This window comes from Suncus etruscus, chromosome 15, assembly GCF_024139225.1.
Source record: "Suncus etruscus isolate mSunEtr1 chromosome 15, mSunEtr1.pri.cur, whole genome shotgun sequence".
NCBI classification, from domain to species: domain Eukaryota; kingdom Metazoa; phylum Chordata; class Mammalia; order Eulipotyphla; family Soricidae; genus Suncus; species Suncus etruscus.
The window spans coordinates 87,096,706-87,108,737 of record NC_064862.1 but is presented as its reverse complement, the minus strand read 5'-3'; the positions used below and the strand labels follow the sequence as shown (position 1 = coordinate 87,108,737).

The 12,032-nt window shown below is 52.0% G+C and overlaps 1 protein-coding gene across 3 annotated transcripts in view; it reads left to right on the top strand.

Annotated features, from left to right (window-relative positions):
• VAV1 (vav guanine nucleotide exchange factor 1) overlaps positions 1-12,032 on the top strand; it is a 43,709-nt gene that overhangs the window by 22,501 nt on the left and 9,176 nt on the right. For 2 of the 3 annotated variants that reach the window (XM_049789418.1, XM_049789417.1), the window contains exons 5-20: positions 275-383; positions 492-587; positions 2,775-2,843; positions 2,994-3,097; positions 4,858-4,957; positions 6,225-6,320; positions 6,801-6,869; positions 7,084-7,170; positions 7,261-7,346; positions 7,860-7,992; positions 8,151-8,260; positions 9,998-10,099; positions 10,284-10,381; positions 10,484-10,506; positions 10,623-10,665; positions 11,605-11,741. In XM_049789418.1, coding sequence (XP_049645375.1) covers positions 275-383; positions 492-587; positions 2,775-2,843; positions 2,994-3,097; positions 4,858-4,957; positions 6,225-6,320; positions 6,801-6,869; positions 7,084-7,170; positions 7,261-7,346; positions 7,860-7,992; positions 8,151-8,260; positions 9,998-10,099; positions 10,284-10,381; positions 10,484-10,506; positions 10,623-10,665; positions 11,605-11,741 — 1,462 coding nt within the window. The remainder of the gene's footprint in view (positions 1-274; positions 384-491; positions 588-2,774; positions 2,844-2,993; positions 3,098-4,857; positions 4,958-6,224; positions 6,321-6,800; positions 6,870-7,083; positions 7,171-7,260; positions 7,347-7,859; positions 7,993-8,150; positions 8,261-9,997; positions 10,100-10,283; positions 10,382-10,483; positions 10,507-10,622; positions 10,666-11,604; positions 11,742-12,032) is intronic. The other variant, XM_049789419.1, reaches the window with a different exon arrangement.

Here is a 12,032-nt window from a genome sequence, read left to right as displayed (position 1 = left end):
ATGTTAGATAAACCAATCTAGATGGGTAGAACCTGGAGGAGGTGGGGCCAAACTTTTGGATGATGAGCCATTTCAGGTGGGTGGAGATAGCAGGGGCGGGGCAAGATGTTGGATGAGCCAATCCCGATGGGTGGAGCCTGCAGGGGGCGGGGCTCAGTTTCTATCCTAGGGCCTGAGGCAGACGCTCTTCTCTGGGGGCTCATCGGGAACCGGGTCTGGATGGGGGAACCGGGGGTGGCGCACGGGCAGCCCTGCCTGACTCAGTGTCCCCCAGTGACACGGTGGAGGAGGATGAGGACCTGTACGACTGCGTGGAGAACGAGGAGGCGGAGGGCGACGAGATCTACGAGGACCTCATGCGCAGCGACCCGGTGCCGCAGATGGTGCGGGTCCTGGCAGGGCGCGGGGCACGGGGAAGAGGGCGGGGGGCAGCCCCGACCCCCCCCCTCACTGCGCACCCCAACACTGCCGCCTTTCTTGGCCTCTCCCAGCCCAAGATGACCGAGTATGACAAGCGCTGCTGCTGCCTGCGGGAAATCCAGCAGACCGAGGAGAAGTACCGAGACACGCTCAGCTCCATCCAGCAGGTGCACGGCGGGGCGGGGCCTACCCCGGGCATGCGCACCACCTGCGCCCACACCTGCTAGGCCACCTGTGCCGCCCTTCCCGGGACCCCTAGCCAGGCCGCTTCTGTTCTAGGCCGACCCGGCCTCTCCTCTGCGGTGCTCAGGGGTTACTTCTGACTCTGCACTAGGGATCACTCCTGGCGGGGCCCAGGGGAAGGGGATCGAACTCGTATTGGCTGCAAAGCAAATGCCCTCCCAGCTGTGCTATTGCACATATCCAGGCCCATATATTTATTTTTCACTTTTGCCTTACACCCCGTTGTGCTCAGGGATCACTCCTGGCAGGCTTAGGTGGCTAAGGAGTGCCAGGGATTGAACTCAGGTTGGCTGCATGCAAGGCAAGTGCCCTCCCCGCTGTCCCATTTGTCTGGCCCCTGGCTCCAGGAGACAATATTGTTGCAAAAGAGGAACCAAAGGAACATGAAGGATACTCAAAAAGGCACCAAGAATAGGACCTATAGATGATTTGTGAACTATCCCACATTAATTTGGAAACAAAAACGTTAAATTTAGATTGAAAAGTATGTGTAAGGTCATAATAAGACTTTGCAAGGGATTGATTTGTTTGATTGTTTTGGGGCCACACCCAGAGACCCTCAGGCTCTGCACTCAGGGATCATTCCTGGCAGGCTCAGGGGACCTGATAGGATGACAGGGTTCAAACTCGGATTGGCCACGTGCAAGACAAATGCACTTCCCACTGTGCTATTGCTCTGAACCCAGACTGATTTATTTTTCAGTTACAGTTGTTGAGGGCCACTCCTGGCAGTGTCTGGGGGCCCATGAGGTCTGGAGATAGAAGTTGGTTGCTCCCGTATGCAGAATATGTGCTCCAGCCATTTGAACCATTCCCTGGCCCTTAGGTGTGTGTGTGTGTGTGTGTGTGTGTGTGTGTGTGTTTGTGTGTGTGTGTATAAAACACTTGTCCTCCAAGTCTTTTTATAGCTCATATTTTATATCATAGTATTGTACATTTTTGTGTGTTTTTAGATAAAATCAGAGTGCATGACCAGAACAATAGTACAGCAGGCAGGGCATTTGTTTGCCTCACACGTGGCCCTCCAGGCTTAAATCCCCTGCACCCTAGAGGGACTCCCAAACCTCTCTAGGAGTGATCCCCAAGTACAGAGTCAGCCTTGACCACCGATGGGTGTGACCCCAAAAGGAAGAATGTAACATGACTCACTGTTCTCCGGACTAGAAAGTGATGACACATCAATTTGCCAAGTGCTGGTTTCTTGTTCTGGCCATGGAGAAACGAAACCAGAGAAGTGCTCTCCTTTTGCAGCACAATTGCCCTACTGTGGCCCAAAGGAAGGCCACATAGCACCTGTCTGGGTGAACTCATTTCTTTGGACTCTTCTCTAGAAAGATACTGGCGTGACAAGTGGCCCTTTGTGTCGGGCTTTTCTCCCTGAGCATGTCTGCTGGTCCCTTCAAAAGTCTAGTGAGCTTTCAGTCTCCTTATCCTGTTCAGGGCTGAGTAATATTCCACCAAGCCATATGAATGACATCTTATTTATTCAGGAGTGATCCTGTTGCCTTTTTATTTTTATTTTTTTTGGTTTTTGGGAGGTTACACCCGGCAGCGCTCTGGAGTTCCTCCTGGCTCTACACTCAGAAATCGCTCCTGGCAGGCTCGGGTGGGGGGGCATATGGGATGCCGGGATTCGAACCACTGTTCCTTCTGCATGCAAGGCAAGTGCCTTACCTCCATGCTATCTCTCCGGCCCCGCTTTTTTTTTTTAATTTTTGGGCCACACTCTGAGGTGTTCAGGGATGATGTCTGGCTCTGTGCTCAGGGATCCTTCCTGGTAGATTCAGAGGATCCCAGAGGGTGTCAGGATTAAACATGGGTTGGCTGCATGCAAGGCAAGCTCCTTCTCTGCAGGACTATCTCTTAACACTCTATTGCTGTTGTTTGCATGAACTGGACATGACCCATGGTACTTCCGGTCTATGGTATTTCCTGAGGTGCTCACTGGGGTCCCATTCTTGCTTAGTTGTCCTGTTGCTTTGCACACCTATTAGCTCTCTTCATCGGCATATTTCTGTTCCCTTGTCTTTTTCTCTCTGGGTCCAGGTTGGAGGGAGTGAGTTGAAGGAAATCTCACCCTACTCCTCTTCTTCCCCCATTTTTCCCTACAGCACTTCCTAAAGCCCTTGCAAAGATTCCTCAAACCTCAAGACATCGAGACCATCTTTATTAACATAGAGGTGAGCTGGCTGGTTCCCCAATGAGATAATCTGGTGTGTGTATGTGTGTGTGTGTGTGTGTGTGTGTGTGTGTGTGTGTATATGAGTCCAGAAGGGCAGCTGGGTGGTCCCCACCCTTCCGAGCCTCAGCCCCCCTCTCCCTCTGCTCAGGACTTGCTTCGGGTACACAACAACTTTATCAAGGAGCTGAAGGATGCGCTGGCCACACCAGGTGCTCCCAATCTCTTCCAGGTCTTCATTAAATACAAGGAGAGGTGAGAGCCAGCGGGGTCACCTGGGCACCCCAGGGATCTTTCCCAGGAGAAGCTACAGCTACTCTCCTTCTTGGCTTCGAGGCTGCTTCTCTCAAATTCATTCCCCTGCTCTGCTGAAGCAAGAGCCTCATGCCTCAATCCCAGGGGATTGGAGAGATGTGGGTCTGGAAGCAAATATCAACATGGAAAATAATTTATGCATGGTTAAGGGCATAGAACAGGTTTAGAAATTTCCACATGCAAATCTTTCGCTCCTAAGAAGCAGATAGCTCAGCGGTGGAAAAACCAAAAATGTCAGCGTTTTTTTTTTCCTGAGACCTTTATTGGGGTCCTTATTGGGAACCCAAAGATCACACCCTGGGGTGGAGGACAGGTACAAAGGATGCTTCCATTCAAAGGTGTTTCCATCTAATCATTGCCAAGTACCAACAAAAAGAGTTATAGTTGGGGCTGGAGTGATAGCACAGTGGTAGGGCATTTGCCTTGTACGAGGCTGACCTGGGACAGACCTGGGTTCAATTCCTGGCATCCGTATGGTCCCTGAGCCTGCCAGGAGTTATTTCTGAGCACAGAGCTAGAAATAACACCTGAGTGCCACCAGGTGTGGCCCCTAAACAAACAATTATACTGGATAGGGTGAAGACCGGTTATTCCAACAGCCACCACTCCCCTATAATCTCTGGGTGCACATGGGGGACATGACCCCAGGGGATGCTGTGTGGGGACCACCAGGACCCCACTCGAGCTGAGAATCACCCAGGGGAATGGGAGCAATGTTCTGTGGGAGTGGGAGTGTGTGGTTGGAGGGCCTGGCCCGAGGAATCCCCCAGCTATGTCCACAGTGCCCTGAGCAGGGTGGTCACTTGGAGACATGGGCAGGTCCCACATCAGCTGGGCTCAGTTTGACTCAGCATGTCTGTGTGAGCTGTGTGAGTTCTCGGGGGGTGGGGTTTAGACATCCACGCTGGATATTGGGGGTCTTTTCTCAGAGGGATGGGGACGCAGGTGTCAGCCCATAGCATCACCTCCTGGCCTGGGTGCAAGAAATTTTTGGAGGTCCCACTCAGTAGTGCTCAGGCTGACTCCTGACTCTGAACTCAGAAATTACTCCTGGTTTTGTGCTCAGAGGTTACTCTTGGCTTAGTGCTCAACAAAATGAGTTATACCGAATAAGGTGAAGACCAGTTAAACCAACACTCTGCCTCTTGTTAGCTGTATGGCTCTGGGAAAATCACTCTTCCTCTCTCTGTCTTTCTCCTACCACCAGTACAAAATTGTGACTCTGTAATGGCTGAGAATCATATGTCCTGATAGTTCAGCTTGGCATGTGCAAATGTTTAATTCAGGGGTGCAAGGGATAGAACTCACATCCTCTACACACTGAAACTGCATTGCCCTATTAAGTGTTGGTTAGTTGAAAGGACACGAAACAGAGAGAACAACAGGGGGGTGCGGAATCTTTGTACCATCTCATTTAAAACCATCCACTAGGGTTGGTAAGATAGGACAGAAGGCAGGTTTGTATGTGACTGACCTGAGTTCAATCCCCACCACTGCCAGGAGTAAAGTCCTGAATACCTCTGGTTGTGGCCCCCAAACCAAACCACAATAAAAAGTCAAACTAGCCTATAAGGAGAGGCACTGATATTATGGTTGTCAGGAAGTTGGGGGAGATTTGGGGCTCAGGTCATGTTGCTGGGAAGAGGCGCCCCCATGTGTCAAGCCACTCTGCCACCATGGTAACCCTGTCCCTTGCTTAGGTTCCTGGTCTACGGTCGCTATTGCAGCCAGGTGGAGTCAGCCAGCAAGTACCTGGACCAAGTGGCCAATGCCCGGGAGGATGTGCAGATGAAGCTGGAGGTGGGTTCTGGGCCACATCTGAACCCCTTTGCCCCTTACCTGGTCCTGGAAGAATATGTGGTAGAGATGGAGCCATTTTCTTCTCTTGCTCCTTCCCCAAGGTTATGCCCACAAGAAATGGGGGTGGGTAGGAAGATGTTGGCTGGAGTATTGACCATGGCAGAACCCCAAAGCAGGGCTGAAATCATCTTCGTGAATTGAACTTCGACTCCAAACTCAATCCTGGAGTCCGGGCTGAGGAGCAAGTTTCCCAAGAAACCTGGATCCCAGAGGGAACCCCCATTTTTTTTTTGTTTTTGGGCCACACCCATTTGATGCTAAGGGGTTACTCCTGGCTATGCGCTCAGAAATCGCCCCTGGCTTGGGGGGACCATATGGGACGCCGGGGGATCGAACCGAGGTCCGTCCTAGGCTAGCGCTTGCAAGGCAGACACCCTACCTCTAGCGCCACCTTCCCGGCCCCAGAACCCCCATTTTGGATCAGCCTCCCCCTTGCATCTGTGTTTCTGGGGGAACCATGGGGTCTCACCAGAAGGGCTGTAGTAGGGACTTCACAGATTTTTCCCCCTCTTGCTTCCTCCCCCATGCGCCTCCAATTCCCAGCTGTGGGCACATCTTTGGCTGTCATCTTCAGGCAGTCCTCTGGGTATTCAAGCTTCCTCATGTTGTGGGTGTCTTCCTTTTCCAGCCTGTGCTTCACTTCAGATTCTAAACATACCCTCACCTCACTCCTCTCTTTCTTCAAAACTTAAGCAAATTGAGATTCTGTAGTTTGCAATACTATTGACAATAGTTTCTCATACCTATGATGACAATGCCATACCCCTTACCCTCTCGCAAGCTCCCTAGTACCTTTTTCTCTCCAACCCCCAACTCAATTGTGCACATCAGTTTTCTCATTCTGTAGTCTTTTGACCTTTGTTGCCACTTGGCTACGTTATTGCATCTTTAAGTCCCTTATATGAACCATGCCACTTTTTGATATCCAACCCCCTCCAAAAAAACAAAACAAAACAAAACAAAACATAAAAACAGAGGTTTGAAAGGGCCTGGACTCACCGGTTTGTATTGCTGCCCTTAGTACTATGGCCAAGATATGGAAACAACCCAAATGCCCAATTGCCGGGGAGTGGATCAGGAAGTTGTGGACTAATAAACATTCCAAGGAATTAAGACCCAGCTCTGAGAAAGAACAGGAATCGTGCAATTTGGGGTAACACGGACAGAACTAGCTCCTCCCTCCCTTTCAATGACTCCCCCACTCCAGGAATGTTCGCAGCGGGCCAACAATGGACGGTTCACCCTGCGGGATCTGCTGATGGTCCCTATGCAGCGTGTGCTCAAGTACCACCTTCTGCTGCAGGTACCCAGGGAATAGGGGATGTCCTACCTGGGCATGGCTTCAAGAGTGGAGGTGTGGCCTAGTGTGGGCGTGGCCTTGGGAGTGGGTGGGGCTACCCGGGTGTACCTTCAGGCATGGTGTGGTTTCAGGAGTGGGGCGTGGTCCAAGGCGGGCGTGGTTTTGGGACTGGGCGGGTCTATACTGGGTGTGGTTTCATGGATAGGCGTGGCCCAGGATAGGTGTGGCTTCAGGAGTGAAGCAGGGCCTGATGTGGGCGTGGTTCAGGCAGGGGTGTGGCCCAACATGGGCGTGGTTTGGAAGCGGGCGGAGCTACCATGGGTGTGGTTCCATGAGAGTGGGCGTGGTTTCAGGCATTGAGGGCGGGGTCACTGGCTGGGCTTCAGCTTCCAGGGACATAAAGATATGAGGAAGGGGTTGGGGGGTCCTCCAGAAGACGAGGGTAGGCCCAGGTGACAGGTCTTCTTGGTGCTCTTGGTGCAGGAGCTGGTGAAACACACGCAGGACTCCACGGAGAAGGAGAACTTGCGGCAGGCGCTGGATGCCATGCGGGTGAGTGGAGCAGGCAGGCCCAGGTGTCCCCCTTCACTCACAGGGACAGGCCCTCAAGGCCAGGGTGACATTCATGGTCCCCTTGGAGATGGGATCTGCCACAGACATGCTCTTTCAACCTTCTGTCCAGTCTGCTAGGAGTTGACCCCTTCCTGCCCTAAGTCCTGTGTGTGTGTGTGTGGGGGGGGCAGGCTCACCCCAATTCTACCCGCAGGACCTGGCACAGTGCGTGAATGAGGTCAAGCGGGACAACGAGACGCTGCGGCAGATCACCAACTTCCAGCTGTCCATTGAGAACCTGGTGAGGGGCCAGGGCTGGGGACCCCTGGGGAGCAGGGCTAGGAGTCATTTCTCAGCGGCTCCTTCTCAGACTCCCTTGTTTGCTGCATAGGACCAGTCTCTGGCCAACTACGGGCGCCCCAAAATTGACGGGGAACTCAAGATTGTCTCAGCAGAGCGGCGCTCCAAGTTGGACAGGTGGGCAGGGCTGGGTGGACCTGGAGGCGTGGCGAAGGGGAGTGGGCGTGGCCAAAAGATATGGGTGGGGCCTGGGACAGATGGGGCGTGGCCTTTAGATTTCCCCCAGTGGGTGGAGCCAGCACATTTGGGTGGGGTTTAGGAAGGGTGGAGCAGTGCTCCAAATGGGTGGAGTCTAGTTTCAGAAGGGGGCGTGGTCAAGCTCTTAGGTGCATAGATGGGCGGAGCCAACACAGATGGGTGGAGGCTGGCTAGGAATCTTGGATGCACAGGTGGGTGGAGTCAATAAGTGGGTGGAGCCTGCCAGAGCAGGGTCCAGTTTTTAGCTGGACGTGTGTGTGTGTGTGTGTGTGTGTGTGTGTGTGTGTGTGCACTTGTTAGTGTGTAACCAAGAGGTGACTGGGTCCCCTTGGGTCAAACAAAGGGGGTCATGACTGACCATTGGGCCTGAGTCCTAGATAGTCCCAGGGCAGGCCAGAGGTTCCGGCCCTAGCCCTGACCCAGCGTTTCCAGGTACGCCTTCCTGCTGGACAAAGCCTTGCTCATATGTAAGCGCCGGGGAGACTCTTACGACCTCAAGAACTTAGTGAACCTCCACACCTTCCAGGTTCGCGATGACTCCTCTGCAGAGCGTGATAACAAGAAGGTGAGGTTCATGGTCCAAGCTGGGGGAGCTCCTTGTAGCTCCAGGAGCTCCAAAGGCACAGGGCCTTGGGAGGACTCGTATGTGACTTGGGCATTCGTGTGGATAAATGCACGTGTGGGGTGGGGGGCACCTCCCATCTGAAACTTCCCTCTCTGCAGTGGACCCACATGTTTTTACTGATCGAAGACCAAGGTGTCCAGGGCTATGAGCTCTTCTTCAAGACGCGGGAGCTGAAGAAGAAGTGGATGGAGCAATTCGAGATGGCCATGTGAGAGCCTTGCTCCTTCCCTGTCCTGTTCTTCACAGCCCACATCATGTGGGTGCTGGTGGGGTGGGGTGGGGACCACAGAACCTCAGTGTCCCTCAATGGGCAGGAGAGGCTGGAGGAGATTTGTGTCTCTGGATTGCCAAGTTAATTCTAGTGGAATATCCTCCTCCTCATCATTATCTTTTCTCTTCTTCTTCCTTCTCTCTCTTCCTCTTTCAGTTTTTCCTGCTCCTCTCTTTCCTCTCTTCTTCATTTTCTTTTTTTGGTTTTTGGGTCACACCCGGCTTTGCTCAGGGGTTCCTCCTGGCTCTATGCTCAGAAATCGCTCCTGGCAGGCTCAGGGGACCATATAGGATGCCGGATTCAAACCACCAACCTTCTGCATGAAAGGCAAATGCCTCTTCTTCATTTTCTTCTGCTTTCCTTCCTCTTCTTTCTCCTCTTCCTCCCCCTTCTCTCCTTTTCTCCTCTTTTTCCAGGTTCTCTCTATCTCCTCCTCCTCCTCTTCCTTCACTGTCTCCCTCTATTTCTCCTTCTGCTCCCCATCCTCCTCTTATTGTCTTCCTCCCTCTCTGCCTTCTCCTTTTTTGGGGGATCACACCCAGTGGTGCTCAGGGGTTCCTCCTGGCTCTGCACTCAGAAATCACACCTGGCAGGCTCAGGGGATCATATGGAATGCCGGGTATTGAACCTGGGTCAGCCACATGCAAGGCAAATGCCCTACTGCTGTGCTATTGATCTGGCCCTTGCCTTCTCCTCTCTGATCTCTTCCTCCTTCTCCCTCTTTTGCTTTTCTTATTTTTTTAAATTTTTATTGAGACCAATGTGAACTACAAGTCTTTCACAGTTCCTTTTTCTTCTTGATATGCAATTCCCATAACAAAACAACCCATCTGACAATATGTAGATTTCCAGACATTCATGTACTATGCAGCTACTCTCTCTAGTTCCAAAGCATTTGAAAAAACATGCTTTTATTTATATATTTATTTCTTTTTGGTGGCCACACTTGGCTGTACCTTGGGCTTATTTTTTATCGATTTTTCTTGGCCACACTGCTGGTGCTCAGAACTTACTCTTATTTATGTGCTTGTGAATCATTCCTGGCAGGCTCAGGGGACCATATGTGGTGCAGGGGATTGAACCCAGGTCAGCTGCATTCGAGGCAAATGTCCTCCCAGTTGTACTATTGCTCCACCACACCCCCCTGGACATTAAAAAAAAAAAAACTCCCCCCACACCAGGACTTTGTGCTGCTCCATTACATACTGACTCTCCATTTCCTGTCTCCTAGTATCTGGCCCTCCAGAAAGTAAATTTCTGCCTCTATTTACATTCAGAACAGCATGATTCACACAATAGCCTAAAGGAAAGGGTGAGGGTTGTCAACTGACACATCTATTAATAGACAAATAGACACAGGCTTCTCCATGGAGGAACACACATTAAGTCATCAAAAACAGCAGAAGGGGGCCAGGGAGTTAGCTTAGAGGGTGTTTGCTTTGCTTGTAGCTGATCTAGATTCTTTCCACCCTCAGTGCCACATAGGGTCTCCTGAGTACCATCAGGAATGATCCCTGAGTGGAGAGCCAGGAGTAAGCCCTGAGCACTGCAGGGTGTAGCCCCCCCAAAGAAACAAATAAAACAAAACCCAAAACCGGAAGGTAGGCTGCAGGCAAAGTTCCCAGCATGCCTTGGGACTTAATGGAGTGGACTTTTTCTCCTTTGTATTCCCAGCTCCAACATGTACCCTGACAATGCTGCAGCCAATGGGCATGACTTCCAGATGTTCTCATTTGAGGAAACCACGACCTGCAGAGCTTGCCAGATGCTGCTCAGGTGAGAACTTGGATGCTGGGCTTGTGGTTGGTCAGCTGCCAAGCCCCCAGAACTGGGATATGAGTAAATTCCCTCCTACCCAAAGAACCCCAAGAGGAGGTGGGGGAATCCTTCCCATTGAGGGTAAAAGGGCTCCCCATGTCTCGCCAGCCTCATACACTGCTCTTTCTTTCCCACCTCCCAGAGGAACTTTTTATCAAGGTTATCGGTGTCACCGTTGCCGGGCTCCTGCACACAAGGAGTGTCTGGGGAGGGTCCCTCCATGTGGCCGACATGGACAAGGTACCAAAGGGAGAGAGATGGGGGATGTCCTTGATTTGCACCATGGGAGGATGTAGGGGGTGTGTATTTTCTGTGGTGTCAATTGCCTTTTCTCTTCCATAGATTTTTCAGGAACTATGAAAAAGGTAAGACCGCCTGGAACACCCTAGGGAGTAAGGAGGGAAGGATCTAGAAGAGATCCCCATTTTCCAGGCAAGAGAGAACTGGACCTGAATGGCCATGCTTGCTTCTGTTTCTGCAGGCTCATCATCGCCGGCAGCAGGACAAGGAGAAGAATAAACTGGGTGAGTCAGCAGGGGGCGCTGTGTGTGGGGCAAAGCAAGCACTAACCTGGATCGGTCGACAGGGGGCGCTGTGCCAAACAAGGAGAGAAATAAACTAGGTCAGCCAGCAGGGGGCGCTGTGCTGAATAAGAAGGGCACTAACCTGGGTTAGTCAGCAGGGGGCGCTGTGCAGGAAAACAAAAGAGAATCAGCCTTTTAAGAATGCCTGGTCGGAGGGGTCAGATCTTTGTGATTCTATTAAGGGAGCCCTAGGATTGTGACTCAGTCCTTGAATGTGCAAGGCCTGGCTTTCATCTTGATGTTCAAAAGCAAAATTTAATCATTATGGGGCCATGAGTGAGTGCAGGCTTTGCAGACAGACAGGAGTCTGGGTTCCATCTCCAGCACTGCACGGTTCCTGCAACCTTTGAGCCACTGGGGGGTGGGGGGCAGAGCAATAGCACAGTGGTAAGACGTTTGCCTTGTATGTGTCTAACTCCACATGGACCCTGGTTTGATTCCTGGCATCCCATATGGTCCCCTGAGGCTGCCAGGAGCAATTTCTGAGTGCAGAGCATGGAGTAACCCCAGAGTGCCACTGGGTATGACCCATAAACCAAAAACACACAAACAAAAATTGGTACCCAGGACAGGGGCCATCCCTTAAGTGGCAAAGATGAAGCATACTGGTCTTTGGGGTCTAGTTTATCATGGATCCTGACATCAATATAGGACTCAGAGGAATGGCTCTAGTGGAATCTCTGGAGTCCCAGATTTATTCAGTGTTAACAGGGCAGACGCCACCAAGTAGATCCCACAGCTTCCTGCGTCCTATGGCCCCCACTTTCCACCACCCAAGGGTCTGTCTGTTTTTTTCATGGGTTTCATCCTCCCAAGTGGGGGTGACATGAAATGGGTGGGCCCTGACTTTGTGTTCCCCTCTTTTCTGTCCCCCCCCAGGCCTGCCCAAGATGGAGGTGTGTGCTGAATATTATGGGTTGCCTCCACCGCCTGGAGCCTTTGGGCCCTTCCTCCGTCTCAGCCCCGGAGATATCGTGGAACTCACTAAAGCAGAGGCGGAACAGAACTGGTGGGAGGTAAAGACTGCATATGTGTGTGTGTGTGTGTGTGTGTGTGTGTGTGTGTGTGATGGGGCAGCGGGCCAGGTCTAGGACCCTCAGGGAGTGGGGTCATGGTCCCACTGGCTTCTTGTAAAAGCCAGGCTGATCTGGAGATGCAGGGGGAGGGTGCAGCATTTTTAACCAGTTCTCTTCCCACTGTGACTCCTTCCAAATCTTGTTTCTGGGATCCCTCCTGAGGGCCCCATAAGTTCCATGTGGTGTCCTCCACTGATGCAATTGTCACCTGCACCCCTTTGGAATATGCTG